Here is a 27,932-nt window from a genome sequence, read left to right as displayed (position 1 = left end):
TAAGGTAAGAGTATGCTTAATCAGTCCTATGGTTGAATTAGCACCAACTGATCGATGGATAATCCTTATATCGCTCCAAGCTGTGATTTAAGGTAATTTAAGGTAAGGTAACAGTAGACTTCTTAGCAGAAGTCTTCTTCTTCTTCTTATTCAGCAGACGGGCTTTTCAGTTGATACTATTTAGCCCTTTTCCTTTTGGCTCACTCTGTGAGATCGACAGAGCTATGGAGCTGGTTTGTCTTGTATGATTTGTATCTGCTCAGATTTCTTGAAGTATATCTTTTGATACCAGCAGTTGAATTATAAGAGAGTATATATTGATCTCTGTGCTCTGCGGGAGAGTATGGTCAGCAAGACTCTTGGCTGTTAGTGGAATTTTGTGGTGTTTGAAGCATTCTACCATTTTACGTCGCAGGGTATACTGTGCAGACGTCAGCATATTACATTCAAATAGGCAGTGATCTATTGTTTCATTCAATATTGTTTCATTCAAGAAGTGCTGAATTTTAATTCATTATCTTCTTCTTCTTCTTATTATCAATAGGGGTTCTAAGATCCTACTCAGTATTTACAGAGTAAAGTGGGTGACCTGAGAGACAATAACATTGATGGTGGCTGATTTTACCAAGGTGAATGACATGGTGCATGAGTTGGCAACATTAAATTTAAGAAGCCAAGTTTCAGCCCATTGATCAAGCAGTCCAATATTATTCTGTAGAAGGGTATGATCTTCACAGGACAAGGCTTGTCCAATGAGCTTCAGGTTGTCAGCATAGAGCATTAGTTTGCTGCTGATTGTGGAAGGAGTACCATTAATGAAGATATTAAAAAGTCTAGGACCCAAAATACTACCATGAGGAACTCCACTCAAATCATGCTTTGCTGAAGAAAGAATACAGCTGCCAGAATCACCAAATAACTGAACACATTGAGATTGCATGTAAAGCAAATTGAGGATCCAGAGCAAGACTTCTCTTCAAGCTTCACAGCACATAATTTGATTGCAAGCTGCTTGTGACAAACTTTGTCAAAAGCTTTAGGAAAGTCAAGAAGAATCATGTCAGTAGGGACCCCTGCATCAAGTATCCTAGTGATATGGTCATATGATTCAAGTAGATTGTTATCAACAGATGTCCCAGAACAAAAGCCATGCTGTGAGCTGTGCAAGAGATTATTTGCTTTAAGATATTTAATAACTACATAATCGATTATTCTTTCAAGAACCTAACAACTGCTGATGTCATGCTGATAGGTTGATAGTTTTCAGCAAGGTCCTTTCTACCTTTCTTAAATGTGGGAATGATATGGGCTGTTTTCTAATCCAGAGGTAATGATAACTTAATGAATCAATCCAGGTTTAATGATAACTTGAACAGTAAGGAAAGAGGTTGACACAAGACTGTTTGACATTCATGGAGGATACAACAAGGATGAATACAGTCTGGCCCATCCAATTTAAGCAATATAAGTTGCCTTAGAACTATTGAATCATTAATCAGAATAGGCTCCATAGTATATGATCCATCATCTATAGGACATGCAGGGGAAAATACTGGAATTATAGGAAAAAAACAGATGCAAATTGTTGGTTGAAAATTTTAAGCTCAGTTTTTGCAATTGTTGACTATTGTGTAGGATATCAGGGGCTGTGCATCTGCTGCAACATTTTTGAGGGGCATAATGCCAGAAAGATTTAGATATCCATAACATCATGAGCCAATTGTTCCTCAAACCTTCTCTTCAACTGCTTGAAATGGTTGATTGTCTGGTTATGAAGAGGTGATTGTATTTTTCTTAGGTTTTCTTTTTCCTGTAGTAATCCCATGCTCAATGTTATCAATTAATTAGCTTACTCGTTTCTGTAGTTAAAAAAGGTAGATTTTTGGCCTGTTTAGCTAAAAAACCAAGTGCATGACTTTTCAGCATGCAAAATTACAGTGTTCGCATTAGACCAACTCTCTTCAATAAGCTGATCCCAATTGACATTGGCAAGTCTTTTGGAGACTAGTTTGTAGTTGACATATTTTTGCTACTTGGAAAAGGCTTGTTTAGTGGGCAAATATAACTCTGAAAATATTACAATATGGTTGCTATTACCAATGGGTGTGGTTATTATATTTGTAATAAGAGGGGCAAGATTGCTGAGAATAACCATTTCAAGAGTTTTGGAAACTTGCCCTTCCCTGAAACGAGTTGGTTATGAAATTGTTTGACTGAGGGAATTATCAGAGAGGGTAGACAAAAAAAAGAGAATCTCTAGTGCAAAACCAAATCCACCAACTCATTGGATGTCAGGGACAGAATCATAACTTTCAAAATTGGACATCACATGTGATAACATAGCAGCCAAATTAGATTCCTTGAATGTGACAAAGTGGGGAATTCAGGTTAGAAAAGAGCTGGTAATATGTGTAAGTAGAAATAAAATAACTAGGAATATTGTTGGATACTGTGCTGTGAAATGACAAGGAAGAAAGAGTAGGTGAGCAACATAATGCAGAAGAAACACTAGAAATAGAAGCAAAAGAAAGGTCAGCATCAGACAAAAAAACATTATTATGAACACTACTAGGTAGTTGAGAGACAGGATTAGATGGTGCGAAACTATGATTGCTTAAACAATTTACAGGGGTAGAAGGGGGCAGAGCCATCAGTAGAACATTGGAGTGGTTGGGGGGATCACTCCAGCTAGCAAGCTTTTTTGTACAGTGCCACCTTTACAAATTTTCAAGTCCACTTTCCATTAGCTTTTCAGCATTTCAACTCCTCAACTATAGCTTGTGCTTTGTTCAGTCTTCCATACGACCATCACCATAGAGACAAATTGTACCTTTTGTTTCAAAAGATTTATGTATGGTTTGTTTTTTCAATTTATTTCATGACACAGAGAAAAGGAGAGACAGGGGAATGTCTTTTTGTACATGGTGCACAAAAAGAAACTTCTATTACCAATATTTTGTATATATAGAATAAACAAAATAAGTAATACATGTGACTTTATTCATGCAAATTATTTGTTAATTTAACTCCCTCATGCAAATTTCTTAAGAACTATCAGTAGTGACTTATGAGCTCTTCCCACTTTGTTTGAGGACCTTATACCTATTGAATGGCCCTGCTAGATTGATACACAGCAAAATTTTTGCAATTGTTCAGCCTTCATCCGATAGACATTATTACCTAAGGGTTGTTGGCTACTTGTAAGTCTTCTTACATTTACTGGGAGGGCATCAATATCAATTCCATAGGTTGAGGCCTGATAATTAAACAGGAAAACAGCATCATCAGTCTGAGGGGATTCCATATGCAACAATATTCAAGTGTCTTTCAAAGCACTGACACTTAGAACAAGCATTCTGACAAACATCATTCTCAGTCAAGGGGGCTACAGGAAGTTTAGATAGTTGTGTGGTCACTGTGGAAGCCACTAGGTCCTGGACAGTTGACACAGAGAATACAGATTGAAGCAAATTTTCTATATGTTATACTCTACTTACAATAGCACTGACCTGGGCAGAAATGTCACTTTTGATGTCAGTCCTCAGCTTGGAAAGGGCTAGGAATAATTGACTGGTTGTAGCAAACTCCTTTTTTAGATCTTCCCTGAAAGTTTTCAAGGAATTATTCATGACAAAAGCTAGCTTTAATATCATAGCCTGCTCACTGCTAGGGGGAGGAGGAGAGCTAACCTTACAGGTTGGACAGGACTGTGTACATGTAAGCAACAGCATCAATTTACTGAATAGTTTATATTCACCAGGGGACAGGTCTGTTCATTCACCACATATTCATTTTTCTCAATTATTATGCTCAGTGGCCAAAGACTTCTCTTTCAATTCAGTAGTACATGCTGCACATTTATCATAGCCTTTGACTGGGCTGATATGTTTGCATTTTGCCTTGTTTGACATAATAAAATACTTAGGCTATAAATAAATACATCTCTGTAATAACTTCTCAGCAGTCACTCCTTCAGAGACATAGAATTAAGGCAAATGCTTATTAAGAATTGAGGCAGCTTATGAACAATCACCTGATTATTGTTAGAAGCAAATTGTGCCACTGGTGGTTATGAACCTTTAAACTATGATTTTGAATTTGCTTCTTGACTGCTATTTATGGTTCTCTGATCTTGTAGTGTTTACTTTATTTTGACACCAATATCAATTGACACCAGAGTCATACCAATAGACCAGATACCCAAGACTGTCACAGACGTTGTTCATAAGTAAAACATGTCGAAAGACCTTTTGTTCTGCCCCAGAATACAAGCTAGAAACATTAAAATTTATGCAGAATATGGTAATTTTGGAACCACGAATGTATACATTGGCTATTAAAAGCTAGAATCATTAAAATCTATGCAGAATATGGGAATTTTGGAACCATCAGCAAATAAATTGGCTATTCAAGTACAAATTAAAAAAGAACAAAACCAAAAATTGTTAATATTAATGTTGTGACAACGTTCATGGGAAGGGACAAAGGCATACTCTACCAACTGTGGCAAGCAAAGTTGAGTAATACTAGTCTATATTTCAAGGGCAAAATACCCAAGTCCTTGTTCTTTTTATGTACTTCACCAACAACAATTTGTCTCTTTGCATGTTTGTATGGAACAAATCAGCAAGTTTGTGACTTTTGAAACTACTTCCTATTTAGTTTCACATTAATACTGTTGTCATTGGTATTCTTTTTCAGAAGAGGCTCCTTAAATTTCTTTGGAAGCTAGTTGGATATGCTTAGGCTTAGCAGATCAATTCTAGGCTTTGAAAATTTGAAGGTTAGAATGATGTCATCTATTACAGAATCTACTTCCTATTTAGTTTCACATTAATACTGTTGTCATTGGTATTCTTTTTCAGAAGAGGCTCCTTAAATTTCTTTGGAAGCTAGTTGGATATGCTTAGGCTTAGCAGATCAATTCTAGGCTTTGAAAATTTGAAGGTTAGAATGATGTCATCTATTACAGAATCTTTTCAGACAGCTCAGCAAAGATTAAAGGTAAGACTAGTGTCTTAAAATAAGTATTGAGAATAATAAAATATACTTCACTGTAGTTTTATTGCTAAAATTAAAATATAAATCCAAATCATGACAGGAGAAGAATATAGGCTACAATGAAAATAGCTCTCATTTAATGCTTATTCTAAATGCCTAACTTTTATTATGATTTGGGCTACACATGCAAAGTAATTTGATTTGCTTGATAGAAATGGTTAAAGCCCTCAAGAAGGGCATGTAGTTGATAAAAACTATGCCTGTGAATTCAAAACATCTCAACCAATAATAGTTTTTTTTTTCTGAATGCCAAATAGCTCTTTTGTTATCTTCATTTTTGTAAGAGTAATGGTATTGAAGAAGTAACTGTAGAAACATTAAAGGCTTTCTTTAGTTTTTCATTTTGAATTGTTGTGTATTTTCTTTGTCAAAACACTCCAACATTGCCCTTTCTTGCTGGAATAGCCCTTCTCTTGCTGGTAATATAATATCTTGTTGCACTATTAGCCATATATGCTACTTGTATCCAAGGGGACTATAAACTGATATCAGGCTAAGGTATTGTATTTAAATTGCAGTAACATTGAAAAAAAGGAGAAAAAAAGTAAGTTTCAACAGGAAAATAGAGCAATATTAAAACTTGACAAGCAGAAATAGCTTTGCTTAAAATTGGTGGCATAAACCCCTCACTTCTTGGCTGCAAATGCAGAATTAGGAAAAAAAGGAAATAAAAATTCTGAACAATAAGAAATTGTACTGCATAAAAGGAGTTACTCCCTTAATCCTCTGCTGTAATTGTGGCACTATGAAAAGGGCAGTGTTAAAACCAGAAATAACTAAATAAAAGAAGTGGCATCACGTTTTCAGTCATTTGCTGTAAATGTAGTATTATGAAAATGGCAGTGTTAAAACCAGAAATAGGCAGAAATAGCTCAACATAAAAGGGGTGGCATCACTTTTTCATTCCTTTGCTGTAAATGTAGTATTATGAAAAGGGCAGTGCTAAAACCAGAAATATGTAGAAATAACTCAACATAAAAGGTGTGGCATCACTTTTTCAATCATTTGTTGTAAATGTAGCATTATGAAAATGGCAGTGTTAAAACCAGAAATAGGCAGAAATAGCTCAACATAAAAGGGGTGTCATCACTTTTTCAATCCTTTGCTGTAAATGTAGTATTATGAAAATGGCAGTGTTAAAACCAGAAATTGGCAGAAATAGCTCAACATAAAAGAGGTGGCATCACTTTTTCAATCCTTTGTTGTAAATGAAGTATTATGAAAAGGGCAGTGCTAAAACCAGAAATATGTAGAAATAACTCCACATAAAAGGAGTAGGATTGCTTTACCAGTCCTTTGATGTAAATACAGCATTATTGAAATGATAATGTTAGAATTTTAAGAAGCAGAAATATCTCCATATACAAGAGGTGGTATCAGTACCCCTGCTGTAAATGGAGGATTTCGCAAAGGGCAATGTTGAAATATCAAACAACAAGAAATAATGCAACATAAATGGGGTGATATTGCTCCCTCAATCCTCTGCTGTAACTGCAACAATATGAAGAGGGCAATTTTAGAAATTTCAACAAGCAGAAATAACTTCGTGTAAAAGGTACCACATTGCTCCATAAATCTTCTGCTGTGAAAGGGCAGTCAATCCTTAAGCTAAGGGCGATATTAAAACTGTAAACAAGTAGAAATTAAATCATACAAAAAGGGGTGGTGTCACTTCCTTGATCCTTTGCTGTAAAAGTAGAATTATGAAAAGTAAATACTAAAACTTAAGTGAGATGAAATAATTCCCCATAAAAGAGTTGACACCACTCCTCAATCCACTGCTGCAAATGTGGCAGTACGAAAAGGCCAATATTATAATTCAAACAAGCAGAATAGATTCCTCTTTTGCTTGCACCATTTTAAGGTTGATTTAAAATGAAGTTGGCTTTACATAAACAATCTATGATAGGATACAAATTCATTTTTAACATTGCAATGTCTGTCTAAGTCTTTTGTGTTTTTAATAAAGGTCACTTAGATTGTTTTATTTATAGGTGTATGATAACCTGTTTCTTATACAGAGTAATTATGCTCGTTTTATATTTTAATTAATAAAAATATTATTTTTCTATATTGATTTAAAAAGATAAAGTGACATAGATATTGGTTACCGATTTAACATTGTAAAAGTAAAAATAATAGAATCCAAGTGCAATAATGGATAATTCAAGATATTTTACTAAAACGTTCATTGAGTTCTCGTCGAAAAAAGCAAACTTTCCCAACGAGTTTTTGGTTTGTGAAGAAAGGGAAAGGGTTGTGTTTAAAATTTCTTTATTATTCTGTTGAAATCGCACTAATATGAAGATATAGATAAAAAGACATATGATTTTACAATTTGCAGCATTTAAAAGATGAACCAGATAATACTACAAAATTGAAGCTCTACAGCCTATTTAAGCAAAGCACAGTTGGAAGAGTCAACTCAAAAAGACCTGGAATGCTTGACATGGTTGGCAGGGCTAAGTGGGACTCTTGGAACTCTCTTGGAGACATGACGCAGGTAGATCATTTGTATTAGAACTAACTTTAAAATCTTGGACATTCGCCTTTAATGGTGAAAAGGACCTTCCTCAAATTGACTAATTTGAGTCTGAAAATGAACTTGCTTTGTGTTTTATTCTACTACACGTGCATCTTTGTTCTGAGTCCATTAGAATGTGTTAGCAACATCTTTTTAGAAAAGGTGATGGGGTGAAAATAACTTGACGTATAATTTCTTGAAGCTGTAAGGAGATTATTTTGGGCTTCAGGTATTGGCTTTTTAGAAGAAGAAGCAAAAATTATGAGAAACTGGTAAGAGATTGAACTTTAGATGAAGCTTTAGTTTGTTTAATTGTTACTATGATTTGAAAGAGGAAAAGATAATGGAAAAAAATAACTTCCAGGTGTTGATCTTCTAGAGAAAGAAGCAAAATTATGAGAAACTGATAAGAGATGAAACTTGGGCTCTAGCATGAGTTTAATAGGAATTAGTAACAACTAGTGCCAGTAACAGAAGCATTCCCTAGCAGAATTAAAATAAAATCAACATTATCTTAGTTTTAGTGTATTATAGTCAGAATTTCAATTAAAGTTCCAAGTTTTTTTTAGAACCAACCTAAAATTTTCTGAAATGCAATTTGGTTTGTCTGCAGAATATAGGCTAGTTGGTAAACATTGAAGACAAATGTATTTTTTTACCCTTATGGTAAAATCTTTTCTTGTACCTTTGGACCAATGTATAGCAAAACGGAACAAGACCTGCAAAGGTAGCCAATATTTTTATCTAGAATTCTGTGAATAATTTTGTATGTTTCATAAATACTGCTAGATGGCATTTTTTTTCTTTTAGACACAGTTACCTGGGCAACGCTAGGTGGCACTGTCTATTTTTCATTTTTCCGAAAGACTAAGTTGAATTCCCTTCCTTAAGGCTGTAGTTAACTAAATTTTGCCTCAATATTGTCATAGCTTTATGTAATGAAACATTCAAATATTCATGTGTAATGCTAGATGCTATTAGCTGTTTTTCTTTTTCTAAAAGACAAAGTTGAGTTCCCTACCTTAAGGCTATTTGATACCTTAAAAATAATTTTGCGAGCCTCAGCGTTGGATAACTGTCTAAAAAACAAAGCGCCCTCTAGCAAATTTTCTCAACACCACAGGGAACCTCCAAAGCTGCCAAATTACTCAAATGATATTTTTTTAAATATTCAGGACGGGGGTCAGTGGCGTGACTCTGTGAGCTCAGCCAGAGTCGACCCAGCTCTAAATGGGTACCTGGAGAAACCTGGGAAAGGTAAGCAGGAAGGGTCTGCGAAAGCAAAGGATGTTTGGCAGCCAACCCCCCATTGCACTTCCTGACTGAAGGGCCACGAAACAGAGATCAGCACCACCGGTTTGGACCTTAAGGGTCTAGTGCCGTCTTACTTACTTACTTTTTTAGTTTTTACCACAGGAAACTGCCAAAGCTGTCAAATAATATTTAAATTTAATAAAATAATATATAAAAGTAATATAATATATAAATAATATAAAAATAATATTTTGTTTTGAACTGATTTTTAACATTTTTCTAGCAGGCACCCTAAAATTTTTTTAGGGACTCCCCTTTCCTGAGCTTTAAAAAGAAAATTCCACTCCGTTTAATTCAAAAGCAAAATTCACACTCTCTAATGATGTAAGTTTCATTAAATTTGAATATATTTACCTCCATCACTGAACAGGAGTAATTAAATGGTTTTACTAAGGTTTCTGAGAAGTAGGTGTTGGCTCTTAATTTTTTGTCGTTTAATTGGATCTCTTATCCAAGCTTTACTAGTTTTGGCAAGACCGCCCAATCAATCCTAAAAGAAAATTCTGTTCCGTTTAATTCAAAAGCGAAATTCACACTTTCTAATCATGTAAGTTTCATTAAATCTGAATATCATTATCTTCGTCATCAAACGGGAGTAATTAAATGGTTTTTTCTTAAGATTTCTCGGAAAGTAGGTGTTGGCTCTTAATTTTCTGTCGTTTAATTGGATCTTGGATCTCTTATCTAAGCTGTACAAGTTTTGGCAAGACCGCCCAATCAATCCTAAAAGAAAATTCTGTTCCGTTTAATTCAAAAGCGAAATTCACACTTTCTAATGATGTAAGTTTCATTAAATCTGAATATCATTATCTTCGTCATCAAACGGGAGTAATTAAATGGTTTTTTAAGATTTCTCGGAAAGTAGGTGTTGGCTTTTAATTTTCTATCGTTTAATTGGATCTTGGATCTCTTATCCAAGCTTTACAAGTTTTGGCAAGACCGCCCAATCAATCCTAAAAGAAAATTCAGCTCCTTGTAATTCAAAAGCGAAATTCACACTTTCTAATGATGTAAGTTTCATTAAATCTGAATATCTTTGTTTCCGTGACCGAACGGGAGTAACTAAATGGCTTTTCTAAGATTTCTGGGAAAGTAGGTGTTGGATCTTAATTTTCTTTCGTTTAATTGGATCTCTTATCCAAGCTTTACAAGTTATAGTAAGACTGCCCAATCAATCATAAAAGAAAATTCAGCTCCGTGTAATTCAAAAACAAAATTCGCACTTTCTAATGATGTAACTTTCATTAAGTCTGAATATCGTTATCTCCGTCACTGAACGGGAGTAATTAATTGGTTTTTCTAAGATTTACAGGAAAGTAGGTGTTGGCTCTTAGTTTTCTTTCGTTTAGTCAGATCTCTTATCCAAGCTTTACAAGTTATGGTAAGACCGCCCAATCAATCCTAAATAGTTTGGCACGTCCACTTAAAAAGTTTATAATGGGCGAGATACGGCGATTCTTTAAGATAACAAACCGCCTTAACAGTTTTTCAAACTCTTTGAAATTTAAGGAAAAACTAAAAAAAGAATAAAAGCTAATATTTAATTCAATTAAACATGTAATTTTGATGGGTAATGCTAGATTGCACTGGCTGTTTTGTTTTTCAGAAAGGTGAAGCTGATTTTGCTTTCTTATGAGTTTGGGCTTTTTGTCAAGTTGACTTGAAATTTGACCACCATTCTGGTAGATGTCGTAACCATACATTTATTCATCTATAGTAGGCTTCAAACAGCATGGGTTTTGGTTACCTCCTTTTGATTTTCCTTTTATGCTAAACGGAAATTTTCTCTCCAATAATTTTTCGATTAATCATTTATTAATACTAAAGAACAAAAAACAATTACAAACATAAAAAGGTTACTCGCCCCGATAAGCTTAGCTTGTATTGGCCACACAATACAATAATAAAACACTGGAATAAAACATGGACAATTAATCCAGATAGAGACGTTTCTGAAAATAATTTAAAAAAAGAGAAGAGATACAAATAAATTGGGAAAGAATAAAAAAAATGCAAAAGAAAACGAAGGAGAAAAATTACTGGACTTTAAAGACTTACCATGAAACTGCCTTTGAAGAGATAGAGATGTTCCTTTGAACAGGATGGAGTTCCATAGTAGAATGGATCAATAAACAGAGTCCTTTGAGCTGCTGGTGGTAATCATTTAGGTAAAGTAAATCTGCGAGAAGAACAACACAAAGAAATACCCACCTAACCCTGTCGTGAGAAAAACTGGTGCAGAGACGGTGGAAGTGTACCTAGAAAAGCAGAATGCACTAAATAAAGATTACTTTTACCCACAATACGATCCAGTGGAGCTCTTCCAGTATCATTATAAAGGTCAGAGGAATAAAGGTCAGAGGTATAGCCGAGGGAGAAGAAAAGCAACCTTCACTGCCCTATTTTGGGCTCTTTGAAGTGAGCACAGAAAAGATTCGTTAGTACTACCTTAGACAGAGCTGCAATAATAAAGGTAGGGAAAAATAGAAGCATAATAAAGAGAAAGCATAACACCTGGGGGAAGAAATTAGTTAACTTTGGTGCAACATTGAAGACTGGTGGAGGATGAGGGAACGGGTGTGAGTTGTATGGGGTTTAAAAGAAAGAAAACAGTCAAGACACACACCAAGATAGTAGCTTGTGGTATAGTATCATTCCCATAAGTCAGTATGATTGTCTCTTATACGATAAGAGGTCCTGAAATGTACAATGGCACTCTTCTGGCTATTAAGAGCCATGCCATTTGACCAGAACCAATGCTTTACTTTATCAAGAAGACCTTGAGCTACAGAAGTGGTAGATGGCAGTTCCACTGCAGCAATGAAAAAGTTACTGTCGTCAGCAAAAAGAACAAGATGCACATGGGGATGAAGACCATCAACAAGGCCGTTAATATAAGTTAAAAACAAAAGTAGTCCGAGCACAGAGCCTTGTGGGAGACCTTTCAATTTAGGCAAAGTAGACGAAGAAGTACCATTAATTGAAACATACTGAGGTCTACCTGAGATGTAAGGCCTTAACCATTCTAGTGAAACTCCATGTACTTCAAATAAAGATAGTTTACGCAGAAGAACAGGGCGGTTGACCATATCAAATGCCTTTGAAAAGTCAAGAAATAGACCCAAAACACACAACCTCTTGTCCAAATTAATTCGCACAAATTTTGTTGCATCTGAGAGTGCATGCAAAGTAGATGAAGTGGGACGTAAATCATACTGATGGTTAGTTATGAGAGAATTTCCTGCAGTCGTGTTGGTACAAAATACAAATGAATGCTACAAAAATAGAAAATACTACTTTTTCAACAACCTTAATGTCGACGGGAACAAGAGGAATATTTCTATAGTTTGAAATTAGAGACGAATTACCTTTTTATGCAAAGGTAGTCTACAACATTAGCAATTTCAAATAAATGAGGAAGAACACCTAAAGAAAGAGAGAGGTTAGTTATATGTGAGATGGGGTTAAAAACAAACTAATCAACCTTTTTAAGGACATTTTTACTCAATCCAAAACCATCAACTGAACGGCTACTTGGAAGCTGCGAAATAATGCTAGAAATTTCAGTACTACTACACGGGGAAAGGAAAAAAGGCTTTTCTGCTAAGGGAAAACTGCTTACTCAACTCTGGGGTGGGATGAGACCCATTTTAGTATTTTTTTTAGAAAAGTGGTGCCAGTATCTAGTGGTTGTAATGTAGTGCTCAGTGGTGTGACCATAGCGTTGGCCATGTACGCTATCGGAATAGGTTCCCTAGGGAACATCGAGTGTCACCGTACCGTAAAATAGCGGTGCTGTCAGTTAAAGGCTTTGATAAACGTGACTAACAGTTGTAAGATGTTTTTCATGAGTAGCGGTGACCATTTTGTTTAAAACAACGAGTGGTAACGTGACTTGGACAAACGAAAATGACGAACAGTTAGTTAATTTTGTCAAAAATCATGAAGTGTTATGCAGTATCAAATTAAAAGAGTATAGATAAGCACAGTTGAAGCACAGTTTGTGGAATGATATCAATATGATTCTTCAAAATCAGGGGTATATAGTACTAAAATAAGACCTATGTAGTTGAAAAAAAAAAATTCATTTTGTATATTATATAAATGTCTATTAACTATATTGTATTATATTAAAATCTAGGTATACCTATTGTACATATTATAGTCATATTTATTACAATATTTCAGTTATTTCACCTGCTGAATAGCCACACAGTTATTATAACAAGCCATATAACAAACATTATATGACCATAATATAACACAATACAATATATTTTAATATAATATACTAATGCAATACAGTATTTAATTAGTATAATATATTTCATGATTGCAAAGGGTCGTGCCACTTTTAATGGAACCACAGGTGGGCCGCTAGATAACAGCTCCGTCTTTCTAGGAAACCACAACTTTAAGGTGTTTGAAGTATCCCAAACCGGTTATTTAGGTCCGTTTTTCTATTACCAGGTTTATTACTAAAGTTCTTGCTAGATGCTTGGTGGCCCTTTATGCGCTGGTGTATTGCAAAGCCTTTCTGTATTAGCTGGTATCTATCGTCTAGGACCAAACGAAGAGCAGGTCCTTCCTGAATGGGGTGGAAGAACGTTGGAGGAAAGATTTAAGGGAAATATGAACTTCTTGGGAGGGCGTAAAGAGGGAGGCTTTGAATAGACTGGGATGGAGGAGGATCATGCATAGTTGGGTTGGCGCCAGGCAGCTTGGTGCTGCAGTAAGTAGTTAGTAGTAGTAGTATAGTTTTCAGGTAATAAATCTGCTGGCAGGACCAAGTATCGTTTCACATTTTTAACGGTCTTTCATATTATTTGTATTTATTGTTTTCCTATAATTATAATAGACGAAATTAACATGCAACAACAGTTATCTAAATATAAAGTCAAAGTCCCTTTTATCTTCTTAAAATCTTGTTTGCTTTAAACCAAACGAAATCATTCTTTAGTTTAGCCGAAACTATGCTTTTCTTCAACTTTAACCTGTTGAATCACAATTTCATGAAATATACATTGCTTATATTACCCTTTTATTCTATTTTGCTGAATTATTTCAGTATCATATTTGTAGGGACAAGAAAAGCTTACTACTCATTCTTGAGTTTACCTTTTCATCCTCATCTCGGTTTCAGTTATGCCAATTTCAAATTTATTTAAGTTTTGTTAATGGGGAGGAAGCAATTTCTATTCCTAGCATTTTCCTCTCTTTTTTCTATTTATTTTTTCCTAATATACTCAGTAGGGGAAGCAATGCTTGCTCGATTATTGTAGGATTCCTCTTTTATTTTTATATTTTATTTTTAATGATTTACTTTTAATATTTTTAATAACAAAAAGCAATAGTCATTATTTGTGTTTTTTACTATTAAGTATTCTATTTTAAATTTTTAATAGGGAGAGGCAATGCAAGAGTATGTGAAGTTAGTCAACGAGCTCAGTGGCTCAAATAGTACCACCGAGGAGACTACCAACAACAGTGGTAATTTAGAAGGTTATCCTGGTCTGAAAATTGAAAGGCGTGGAAAGTTACGAATAATATGCTTTGATAAGCCAAAGAAGAAGAACGCAATTGATACCCAGGTATTCCTTTTCATTAATGTAAGAAATGCTTTAGGTAGCGTAAATAATAAGCTAAAGCATATAAAAGCTATAGGAAGCATAAATATTAAATATATACAGGATATGGAGCCTTTGTTGGGATTTGTGATTGTGTTTACTGATTTATTTTGTTATTTGTTTGAAATCTATCTATTTGACAATGTGGCTTCTATGTTTTATTTTTTACTATAATGATAATTGATGTATAGCATAATAGAATATCTATGTACTATATACTATAAATAATATAATAAAATGGTATAGCATAACTTAATATATTGTATATAATATGATGAAGCATATTAAGATAATATAGTACAAAAAATGATGTATTAACTTCTTATATTAGGTATAGTAATATTTAATATAAGCAGTTAATGATATAAGTATTGATTGTGACATGAATATCATTTACTATAGCACCTTAGCACCGTTAGTAAATTTCTCCTTGCTTTATTTTTACCGAAATATGAATGACCTTATTCTTCATTTTACTCTTTTAAGCATGGATTAATGTCTTCTCGTTTAGTGTGTTGGGGGGGGGGGGGGGGTAATCAACCTCTTCCCGTAAATTAGTTTAAGTAGCTAAACGAAAGGCGAAGTGCTTCTATTTTCCTGTTCTTTTTCTGTATTTGAAGTTAAGAAGCATTATTGCTAATTTTGAAAAAGTTGAAAAAATCGTGTGAAGTCTCTTTCACGAGAGCCGAAGGCTTGAATTCTGCCCAACTAAAGTGTGGCTATAACCATTCTCATGGCTCTAAGATTATTCCGCAACATGTTTCTTCTGTTCATGGACTGAAATTCATGCACATAAAGCTTAATTTTATATGCATAGATGCAAAAGATTTTTTTGTCAATGTAACATAAAGTTGCGTGTATATAATGTACATTTAACAGAAATGAATAAATGGGAAAATAATTAATAGACCAAAAGACAAAATGGATAAAAGAAAAAATGAAATAACTATATAATGTATGATAATATTAAGACTTTGAAGGGGATTGCAAATATGTTTAGGAAGTTAAAGTGGGAAAGACCATACATAAGTAAAAGAGCAGTAGAAAAGATAAGCATAGTTTGATATTTGCAGTGTTACAACTTAGGACTAAGTATTAAAAAAAAAAAATTGACATTGAATGGATGACTAAGAAAGACCATTCATAAGTAAAAGGGCAGTGGAATAGCTAAACATGAGTTTGGTATTTGGAGAGGTACAACTTCGAGATGGGTATTAAAACTATATTTTTAGATTGAAGGGAGGAGGGGGGGATTAACGTCTTAATAAACAGATTTTTTGGGTTTACCTTGAAAAGGAGGACAGTTTTTGGGGCAATAATCTTCAACTATATGTATTTTTGGTAGAAATTTGAGATGTAGGTTTCATGACTCGTCTTTTGTAATTAGTTCGTGCTTTAGATTTAGTTTACCTTTAGAATTAGATTAGTTTTGGGTTAGACTAGTTAGACATTATTTTCAAAGTTATTTGAAAATTTGTGGAAAAATCTATTTTGTAGGTAAATTAACTGGTTTCAAGAAGGCCGAAATTAACAAAAGCTAATTTTGTAGAAAAAAGTGTAGAGTGATTTTTATACTGGATTTAGATCTGCTTTTTCTTCTGTTGAATGAGTAAAAAAGCTGTCTACTAGCAAAAACTTAGAATAGTGATACTTTTGGGAACATGAAGACCAAAATGGAATTTCGAGTCCATGAGCTAACGAATTTTGGGCTTTCATAGGTGATTTTAAAACACATTTAAATCAAAGCTAAGTAAAAAGTAATAGGGGTTGTTTAACTATAGTTTTGTGAGAAAACAGTTTAATTACCCTAAAAACGTTTTGAAAGTTTTTTGCTTCCTGTTAAGCCTCTGTGCTGTTAATACTTTAAAAAAGTATATATATATATATATATATATATATATATATATATATATATATATATATATATATATATATATATATATATATATATATATATATATATATATATATTAGTTTGTCATCGTGGTAGACCATGAAGCCGTATCAAATGAATACGCTGAAATATCTAGTCATAGACATGTCGGTACACAAGGGGAATATTGAGGGAATCCCGCCCCAAAAGTTTGACTTAAAACTGCACTTCTTTTTTATTTTGCACAAAAAAAAAATTTAGTACCCATCTTGCGTTGATAGTGTCGGACCTGTGTATGACTTTTATAACGTAGATAGAAACGAGATTAAAAAAAGGCGAGGGACTGGTTGGGAGGTGTGTTCAAGAACTTTTCTTAGTTTAAATAGAATATGTGCTTTTAGTTTGTTTCTGTTTTTGTTTAGAAACTAGACCTAACAGATTTTTTTTTGTATCGAGGTTCGTCATCATAGATATGCAAATTAAGCAAAAAAAAGCTTATTCTTTTACGTGTGAGTGTTGTTAATGCGTTATTTAAGAACAAAGATATAAACAGTATTTGACAAAATGAAGCTAGTTGATTGTCATTGAATATTTCTTTTAGATGTATCGGGATATAGTTTCGGCACTGTCCGTAGCTGCAAAGGATCCAGAAACATCAATCACTGTCTTCACAGGGACGGGTGACTATTTCTCGAGTGGAAATGACTTGTCCAATTTTGCAAATATTGAAGGCACAATAAAAGAAGCAGCCGAGAATGCTGGCCATCTTTTAAGGTAAACTCAATTACACATTTATTTGTTACCAGTAAAAGTTGGGCTGCGATTGGAATGTATTATTTAAACTACCCCCTGCCCCTTCCATGGGACGTATGAGAACCACTTTTAAGTTTATATGTCGCTGAAAACTTCTCTAAAATTAGTTTAGCTTAGTTCTAAAAAATGGATTCATTAATTGAATTTAACTAAATTTTATTAAACAAAAAAACAATACACAATTTAATCATTTGACAAGTAGCCGTCCAAGAAGAAGCAAAGCTCTGAAGACGAATGACTACAACAATCAATATCAATAAATGCAATTAAATAACTCGAAAAATTTATATATATATATTATATATATATATATATATATATATATATATATATATATATATATATATATATATATATATATATATATATATATATTTATATATAATAATAATAATAACAAGTAAAATAAATATCAAAAATCCATCTCTCTCGTAAAAAAAAAAATAGTTTACATAAATTAGTTTTCTAATATGATGAATACTTGCTAATGTTACAGTTAATACGCTATTTCTGCAGCTCAACTCTTGTGTCTTGCTTGGCGTAAAATATGCTTATTAATGGGCTCCCAAGAGATTAGCGCCAGTTATGAATTTGTTTAGACGCCTTATTTTCTCACCATCTTTACGTAATAGAGATTTTACAATTCTATAAATAAAATTCATATGTGGTCATCCAAATTAATAATGAAAGTTATGAAGTTGGTGACCAACCTAGTGACTCAGGCTTAGAATATGATCAATAAGCCCATTGTTGGCGGAATCAGCATTTTTCTTTTTTTGTTGTTAAAAAGTCATTTGTTTCTACTTTTATTACCATGTTTATTTTATTTTATTTTCCTTTTTGTTTTTTTATGGCCCTGGTATGGATGTCTTTGGGCCATGTTGGAAAAGTATGTTGGTAATGTTTATTCCGCATGGCACCTCATTCTTGCCTAGTTAACTGCGGCAAGGAAAACTCCATGTTGCAGAACCTTGGGTTGTCAGGGGACGGGAGGAGATGACCGTGAGCTTTTACCTTTTTTGTTGAATAAACGAACTCTGATGAAGTTGTTTATTTTATCTAATTAAGATATGTCTTCTTAGTAAGAGGAATGGCTTATTTTTTTTAGTCAAGTAACATTTTTTAGCTTATTGACTGCCCTCCTAGTTCTAAAAAGTGTGATCCAAGAATCATAGATTGGCGACTGAGCATGTGGGTATTTTAAATCGTGACTAAATCGACATTAGGAGGGTCGTGAATTTATCTAAGACTAGAATGTCAGGCTTATTGTACGAAAAAAATGTGAAAATATAGAAATAATCGTAACAATATTGGTACTTCCGGGGCACAAACCGCGGAAAGAGGGCCCACGGCCTTTCAATAAAAATAGCTTTACTTACATTTAAAGAAATATTAATCCATATACGGTAATGCCGCAGTTACTGGCTTCTGAAACATTGTGGGGATTTTAAATAAAGACAGTTAGCTGGTAGTTTATTAAAAATTTAAGACAGATATACAGTTGGAAAGTGTAAGCACTTGAAATTTTTTAAAATCCACAGCTTATACATGAAAAATATTAATATCTGATTTTAGTTGCCCCAAATTGCATGTTCTTATTCAACCTATCACCAACAACCACTACAACCCCAAAAAAATTTAATAGATTGTCAATGACTGATGATGTAAGACCTAATAAGATAGTTCCGGTGAAATCGCCAATCTGCCTGTAACATATATATCACCCTATACTGCTAGGGTTATGGGTATGCCCAAAGTGTACACCCTGGCGATTTGAAAGTCTATGATATCTATATTAGCAATAGTGCTAATAGTGCTGAAGTTCAATTTTGATAACCTGAAAGTAGATAGTCTTAGTAAACCGCCCAACAGCAACCACCACAAACCCCAAAAGGGGTTTGGCTGATAGATTATCGATTAATTTTTTATAGATTATAAAAATTAATCGATTATAAAAATTGTAGATTATATAAATATATAGATTATAAATATTATATAATCTATTATATAATATTATATTATATGTATAGATTATATAATTATAGATTATATAAATATTATATAAAAATAATAGATTATAAAAATTATAGATTATCGAAAGGCCGATAGATTATCGATGGCTGCTGATAAAAACCCCAGTGAAATGACAGCCTCTGGATAACAGACGCATTACCCTGTACTCCTAGAGCGATGGGTATACCCAAAGTGTACACACTGTAGGTTTGAAGGCCTGCAATAATTATGTTAATAATAGTACCATCTAATCTTTAACTGCCTGCAAGTAGATACTCGTAATAAACAATCCAAAAGCAAACACCACAATCCCCAGAAGACTGCCGATAGATTGTCAATGACTAATGAAAAAAAAACAAACAAAAACAAAAAACAATGAAATGTCAGCCTGTTGACAACAGTTTCATTACCCTATACTCTTAGGGTAATGAATATACCCAAAGTCTGCGCACTCGAGGTTTAAAATTCTCCAGTAACTATATTAACAATAGTGCCTCTAATTTTTAAGTACCTGAAAGTAGATACTCCGAGTAAACCACATTACAGCAACTACCACAACCGCCCAAAAGGCTGTCGTTAGATTATCAATGACTGATGATAAAAACCCCAGCGATATGACAGCCTGCTGGTTACAGGCTCATTACCCTATACCCATATTCCAGAGAATTTGTACCCTATGTATACATCAGAGTGTACCCTATACCCATATATAAAATGTTACATCTTTATCTTAGAAAGTTCTGCAAGATTTTACCTCTTCAACTTCTACTATATTATCTTTTGTATTTTCGATTTTTTTTCATTGTATGGATTTCGTACTGTAGGCTGTACGAAAAGTGTGGTTCAATCGCGCTTTCTAGGATTATAATGAGAGAAAGGTTGTAATGGCTAGGGCACGTTCTTCGGATGAAGGAAGACAGATTGCTGAAGATTGTCCTTTGCGGCCATTCGTGTAGGGCTAAATGGGAAGGAGACCGTCCACGGTTGGGGTGGGAGGATGTCATAAAGAGGGATTCAAGGGAAATGGGAACCTCCTGAGAGGGTGTTAAGAGGGAGGCTTTGAATAGGTTGGAATGGAGGAGAAGCGTGTGTAGCTGTGTTGGCCACAGGCGGCTTGGTGCTTCGGTGAGTTGTTAGCAGTAGTAGTATGGACTTGATCAAGCTAGTCTTCAATCGTTTGTATAACGGAATGGAGTAAATGAAAAACAACACTATTTTTCTCTATACGATCTCTTTTCTATAATGTGTTCATAATATTTATTTAACAGAATTTGGTAGCACATTCTTGATACAATGAAGTTAAATAAATGAAAACACGGTAGTATATCTTTGTTAAATGTTTTGAATATATATTTATCTAATTTATTTATTCTATTCGATGTTCGATATTTTGTTGTAATTTTAAACGATAAGCCTGAAAACTGCACGTGCTTGTTATACCGCAATTAACCAAGCCAAAAACTAAGGAAGTTACCTTGATAAGCTTTCTTACATTTTAGTTTATAAGCTCTATAATAACAGCTGATATTATTACTTTAATACATTTTTTTCTATATACGATCTCTACAATGTGTTCTTGAAATTTATTCGACAGAAATTGGTAGCACATTCTTTATACAGTGAAATTAAATAAATGAAAATACGGTAATAAATTTTTATTAAGTGTTTCGCATATATTATTATCTAATTTACTTATTCTATTCGATGTTCGATATTTTGCTTTAATTTTAAACGATAAGCCTGAAAACTACACGTGCTTGTTGCATCGAAATTAACTAAGTCAAAAGCTAAGACATTATATCTTAATAAGCATTCTTACATTTTAATTTATAAGCTCTATAATAACAGCTGATTACGACTTCAATACACAAGAAATAGATGATTTTCTAACTCCTCAAATTGTATGTTTTGCTATTACCTGCATTATTTTGCGAGAAATGTTCATATATATATATATATTTTTGAATTTTATTTATTGTAAATTTTCTGATTTTTAGCTTCCTTTTTTTTTGTTCTGTTTTCTAAAACAATAATGATTTCTTATTCCCTCCTTGTCGATGTCGCCATGATTGGTACAGGTGAAATATTAGCCATTGCTTTTGCTTTTTCTATTCGTCTTAAAAACACATTCTTTCTTGTCCTCGTCACTGGCCTTAGACTGTTTTTTTTTCTCGTTAGTTAGTCGATGCCTTTTGTCTCGTCGTCCTTGTCAATGACGCCATGTTCATTTCAGGTGAAATATTTGGGATTGTTTCTGAATATTCTGTTGGTCTTGAAAACACATCTTTTCTTGCCTTTGTCACTGGCCTTTGACCGTTTTTTCGTTAAGTTTATTTTGTATTATTTTGTATCTTCCTTTGGTATGGTTGTTGAGTTTGACCTTGATATTCTACAGCACTAATATGTGGATTCATTTTCATTAAGTTTTATCTTGCTTGCTAGCATTATTTGTTGCATAGCTCTCTCGTCATATGGTAAATTTAGCGTCGCATCAGTTCATGTGACCAATGACGTTTAATGAATAAAATTGGCAATTATGTTCAAACAAGATCGCATCCTTTGTGTAAATTAAATAAAAAAAAAAACTAGTTTTCTTAACTGAAAGTAAGGAGCGACATTAAAAGTTAAAACGAACAAAAATTACTCCGTATATGAAATGGGTTGTCCCCTCCGCAATCCCTCGCTCTTTACGCTAAAGTTTTTAATTGTTTTAAAAAGTAGAATTATGGGAAAGAGTCAAACTTTAGCGTAAAGAGCGAGGGATTGCGGAGGGGACACCCCATTTCATATACGGAGTAATTTTTGTTCGTTTTAAGTTTGAATATCGCTCCTTACTTTCAGTTAAAAAAACTAGTTTTTTTTTATTTAATTTCTGAACGTTTTTGAATTAATGTATGTTTAATTTTGGCTCTCCGCACATAAATTATTAAACTGAAATTTGAATATTAATTCTTTTTTTCGCTAAATGGCTTTCTCTTAGTTTTGATCAGACGATTTTGAGAAATAAGGGGTGGGGAAGGAGGCTTAGTTGCCCTCCAATTTTTTGGTTACTTAAAAAGGCAACTATAATTTTTAATTTTTAACGAACGTTTTTATTAGTAAAAAATATACGTAACTTAAGAATTGACTTACGTAACAAACTTTTATATTCTTATATCTTTTATTATGTATATGAGGGGGTTTGTCCCCTCGTTAGTATCTCATTCTTCACACTAAATCTTAAATTTTGTCCCAATTCTTTAAGAATGACCCCTGAATCAGAAAGGCTGTAGAATGAATAGTTGAAATTACTAAAAATACTTTAACATAAAGAATGAAGCATTTATCTCCTCCTAAATACCTCGCTCTTTATGCTAAGGTATTTTTAGAACCCCTCATATGCGTAATAATCTCTGTTCGTTTCAGGTTTTAATGCTACTCCTTACTTTCAATTGAAAAAACTTTTTCATGTTTATTTTATCATTGTTTTTTCTTATAATAATGCTAGAAAATCCTGCGCCCTTTTCATTGAATTTCTCTTCCCCCATTACATATTCCTCAAAGGAAAGATCCTCCCGCATAGCCCCCTCCCCTCAACCCCACCCCCAAACCAAAAAAATCCCCCTGAAAACGTCTGCACACTTCCCAATAACCATTACTGTGTGTAAACATTGGTCAAATTTTGTAACTTGCAGCTCCTCCCCCAGGGACTGTGGGGGAGTAAGTCATCTCCAAAGACATAGTTATTACGGTTTCCGACTATACCGAACAAAATGGCTATCTCAAGATTTTTATCCGTTGACTTGGGAAAAAATGAGCGTGGGAGGGGACCTAGGTGCCCTCCAATTTTTTTGATCACTTAAAAAGGGCACTAGAACTTTTCATTTCCGTTAGAATGAGCCCTCTTGCGACATTCTAGGACTACTTGGTCGATACGATGACCCCTGGAAAAAAAAAATAAATAAAAATAAACACGCACCCGTGATCTATCTTCTGGCAAAAAATACGAAATTCCACATTTTTGTAGAATGAAGCTTGAAATTTTTGCTATAGGGTTCTCTGATAGGCTGAATGCGATCGGGTAATTTTCGCTAAGATTCTATGACTTTTAGGGGGTGTTTACCCCTATTTTCCAAAATAAGGCAAATTTTCTCAGGCTCGTAACTTTTGATAACAAGGCCTAAATTTGATGTTTTTTATATATTTAAAATCAGCATGAAAATCTGATTCTTTTGATGTATCTTTTAGCACCAAAATTCCGTTTTTTGAGTTTCGTTTACTATTGAACCGGGTCGCTCCTTACTACAGTTCGTTACCACGAACCGTTTGATATGGATTCCAATTCATGTGACCCATAATGTCCAGTGTATAAATTTAAAAACTGATCAATCTTCAACGAAACGTTTTTATTTAGTACCAAAATTGAATGTTTTTAAGCTTTTATAAATATTAAAAAAAATTATTGCAATTTTTTACTGAAATCGTAATCAAAAATCGATTCTATTTCCCCGGTTGTCGTGTTTATAGTTATAATAATACTCTGCTAATACATTAATGATACACAAGTATTTGAGTTACTCCCACTGAGAGTCGTAGTTACTCCCGTCGTTTACCCGTGCCATAAACCCAAACTATTAACACTACTAATAACACACTGCAGCACGAAGCCATCTGAGGCCAACAAAGCTACGCACGCTCCTCCACCATCCTAATTTATTGAAAGCCTTCCTCTTTACACTCTCCCAGCAAGTTCCCAATTTCCTTAAATATTTCTTTATGACATCCTCCCACCCCAACCGCGGACGACCTGCTTTCCGTTTAGCCCTAGACGGTTGGCCTGAAAAGGATAATCTTTGGCAATCTGTCGTTCTTCATCCGCTTAACGTACCCTAGTTATCTCCACCTTTGTGTCATTATAGCCCTAGAAAGCGGGATTGAACCACACTTTTCGCACAGTCAACTGTTTGAAATACGGTCAGTCAACCGGGTACCAGAACAATCCGTAGGCAATTCCTCGGGAAAATATCTACCTAATCTTCATCTACTGTTTGGGGCGCCCATGCTTCAGAGTCATGCTTGGTCTCTGTCATCACTATAAATTCCAATATTCTAATATTGGTTTGATGACTTACCCTCCTATTATTCTAAGTTTTTTTTTTTAACTGTAATAAAATACCCTGGTCCTTGGCTATTCTACTTTTATCATCTTCACTGTTCCCACCTTCTTTACTAATAATACTATCAAGGTAAGTGAAGCTGTCCACTAGATCAGTCTTTTCGTTACCCAACGTCACCTTTTTATCTTCACTTATTCCTAGCCTTAGTGACTTAGTCTTCTTAACATTTATCAACATAATCCAAGTTCAGAAGAGTTTTCCCTAATCATTTGATTCCGTGGTCTCCCACTGCCTTTCCTGTGCTTCTTAAGACAAAATTCATCAAAACGATCCATATATAGGGGGAGAGAACACAACACTGCTTAACTCCTGATTGAATATGAAACCAGCTGCTAACCTTATTTCCTACCTTAACAGCAGCAATGGCATTCTCCTATATAGCACTAATCACTTTGTACTTGTCGTGTATACCATACAAGGATAAGAACTTCGCTAAAGCTCTTCTATCAACAGAATGAAATGCTTGCTAGTAATATATAAAGCTGAGGACCAAAGGTGTTCGATAACTCAGGCACTTCTCAGTTACAAACCTAAGAGTGATAATTTGGTCGACAAATTCTCTACCTTTTCTAAAACCACAATGTTCTTCTCTTAAAACTTTGTCTAGAGCCTCTCTCAGTTTAAAAAGTATCATATTGCCAAGTAATTTCCTACCTACAGAGATTAGACTAATGCCTTGATAATTACCACACTCACTCTTATCACCTTTCTTATAAAGTGGTTTAATTAAGGATTTCCTAAAATCGCTAGGTACTTCCTGTTTTTCAAAAATCATATTCATAACTTTCAGTAACTTATTTCTAAACTCAGAGCCGCTATATTTAAGAAACTCATTTACCACACTATCAGCACCTAGAGCCTTATTATTTTTGAATCCTTTTAGTACTGTCGCTAATTTTTTCTTACAAAACAAATCTTCCTTCAAATCCAAGGTATCACAAATTTTTTCATTTTCCTGCAACTCTATCTCATCCATGGCCTCCACTTCACACCTCCTTACAGTTTGAACGCAAAGAGTATGAAAAACATAGGTTGCCCCGTTCACCGGCGAGTCCAGGGGATTTGTCAGTCATGGGTTAACCCTGAAACTCGGTCGCCTGCCTGAGACGTTGGGTCTCAAATTTTTATTCACTTCCACCAAGTTTATTTTAATTAAAAAGAATCAACGGACTTGGTCTTGGCCTTTGGCGTTGCATTTCCAAATTTTGATAAATAAAAGCTATGGGAAAAAAAAATACAAAAATCTTGATATAACACATACTAGAATGTTTAATTAGTATCAAGAACACAAAAGTGCTTTAATATATACAAAGAAAAAATTGCTTAAAATTTTACATAGCCTAACTAGAGGCATATCTTCATTTTTATTTGACTACAGCCTTGTCTAGTGAAAAGCCAGTGTATGTCCCCTTTCGTGAGGGAATCTCATCTTCCAGACATCGTTTTTATCCATTTTGAAGTGTCTTGAGGGAATCTTCCATCCTGTGCACCATTTGTTTATCTTAAATTAGTAGGAAAGAAATCTGTGTTATGCATTAAATGAAGCTTGAGCCTTTTTTTTTGGTAGTCTAAAGGGCATTCTAGAACAGACACAACGTTTAAAAACATTCACGTTCGAACAGTAAGCTGGCTCTTATCACTGAATAGGCTTGGCAAATAATTTAAATTTGTACAACATGGATACAAGATGTTCATGGACCTCCAGCTTTATGAAGAGGAAAAGAAAATTAATCTGGCCAGGTCATCAATCAGTACATTAATAGCGACTGAATAGCTCTAAATCTTTGCAGCAAGTATTTACACAAATTCAGTACTTAAAAATCTAAAGTTTTTAGTTCAAAAACTGATATGAAATGCACCCGTTTTGAATAATTACTGTCGTTTTTTGTTGGGAAAAGCTGTAAATTCTTATAGTTTTCTGACTCACTGTTGCCGAACTTTGGGTAGTTGTTGCTCTTTTTATTTCCTGGAAAATCTTTCCAAGCATATTAAAGAAAGTCCGTGTTCTCAGCTCTAAATCATTCATGACTAAGTTCAAAATTTTCAACTTCGAAAAGCTTCCTAATTTATGCATCAGTATTCCTTCGCAAAACTTTGCATTTGGCAGCTTAGGAAGCTTATTGCTAAGTTTTTAAAACATTTCCCCTCGTTTTCTGGCACTTTCACAAAGAGTTTAATCAATCCTAGTTTGATATGGGGAGGGAGTGGAATCACTAAAATACAATCAACTAATAGCTAAAATCTTATATTCGATCTTTTAGAACAATGTTGACCCATTGCAGTCCTATTTTATCTTAGTAATGCTACTGAACTGCTTGGATATCCCAAAGATACAAACACAACAATAGTTGGTATACCTTCAATGCATTTTAAGTAATAAGATACTAACCCCAGGATCATCACACATTTTCTAAATATCAAATGCCCCCTGTTGGTGGCATGAGCCAAGAATGATATTGATTATGTCCTTTAACGTGGCGAGGTTCAAAGTGTGAATCATTCAAACTAATCATTGCTGAATGATAAAGGTCATTTATAATTAAAAAGTGCCATTAAGATTTTTGTGTTTCGAATGTTTTCACAGATCACCTCCTATTTGCAAAAGATAAATGGAATATCGAATGAGATTTAATACAGCGTGTGTCATATGTAATATTTTTTGTGTTTGTGGAATGATCCGGTGACATGGATAGTTGTACGTCAGTATTATGAATTAAAACAGCTTTGAGACGTGTTATGTTAATGATTTTTGCTTTCTTCTTGAGAGAATTTTTTTTTAAGGCGAATCTCTTCTTGTTTTTCTATTCTTCTTTTCTTCTTGTTTTTCTTTTCTTCTGTTTCCATTCTTCTTGTTTTTCTTTTCTCTGTTGTACGTCAGTATTATGAATTAAAACAGCTATGAGACGTGCTATATTAATAATTAAATAAAATATTTTTTTTTAAACTGAGAGTAAGGAGCAACATTAAAACTTAAAACTAACAGAAATTATTCCGTATAGGAAAGGGGTTGCCCCTCCTCAACACATCACTGTTAACGCTAAAGTTTGACTCTTTGTCACAACTCTACATTTTAAAACCATAAAAAACTTTAGCGTAAAGAGCGAGGTGTTGAGGAGGGGACAACCCCTTTACTATACGGAACAATTTCTGTTCGTTTTAAGTTTTAATGTCGCTCCTTACTTTCAGTTAAAAAAACTTGTTTTTTTTTATTTAATTTTTGAACGTTTTTGAATTAATGCATGTTTTGATTTTGACTCTCCGCACATAAATAATTAAAACTAAATTTGCATATTAATTTTTAATTAATATTAATATTTCAAATTTGACATTAGGGTTTTCTGATACGCTGAACCTGATGGTGTGATTTTCATTAAAATTGTATGACTTTTAGGGGGTTTTCCCCCCTATTTTCTAAAATAAGGCAAATTTTCTCAGGCTCGTAACTTTTGATGGATAAGACTAAACTTGATGAAACTTATATATTTAAAATCAGCATTAAAATGCAATTCTTTTGATGTGACTATTGATATCAAAATTCCATTTTTTATGAG

General features: G+C 33.9%; 1 protein-coding gene across 2 annotated transcripts in view; it reads left to right on the top strand.

Moving 5' to 3' along the window:
- LOC136033148 (enoyl-CoA delta isomerase 2-like) overlaps positions 1-27,932 on the top strand; it is a 42,087-nt gene that overhangs the window by 2,646 nt on the left and 11,509 nt on the right. Inside the window, exons 2-5 of one of the 2 annotated variants that reach the window (XM_065713795.1) lie at positions 4,866-5,004; positions 7,406-7,564; positions 14,305-14,490; positions 17,001-17,173. In XM_065713795.1, coding sequence (XP_065569867.1) covers positions 4,903-5,004; positions 7,406-7,564; positions 14,305-14,490; positions 17,001-17,173 — 620 coding nt within the window. In that variant the 5' untranslated portion in view covers positions 4,866-4,902. The remainder of the gene's footprint in view (positions 1-4,865; positions 5,005-7,405; positions 7,565-14,304; positions 14,491-17,000; positions 17,174-27,932) is intronic. The other variant, XM_065713797.1, reaches the window with a different exon arrangement.

The sequence above is a fragment of the Artemia franciscana genome, chromosome 11 (assembly GCF_032884065.1).
Source record: "Artemia franciscana chromosome 11, ASM3288406v1, whole genome shotgun sequence".
In the NCBI taxonomy this organism is placed as follows: domain Eukaryota; kingdom Metazoa; phylum Arthropoda; class Branchiopoda; order Anostraca; family Artemiidae; genus Artemia; species Artemia franciscana.
This window is presented reverse-complemented; position numbering and strand designations above follow the sequence as displayed.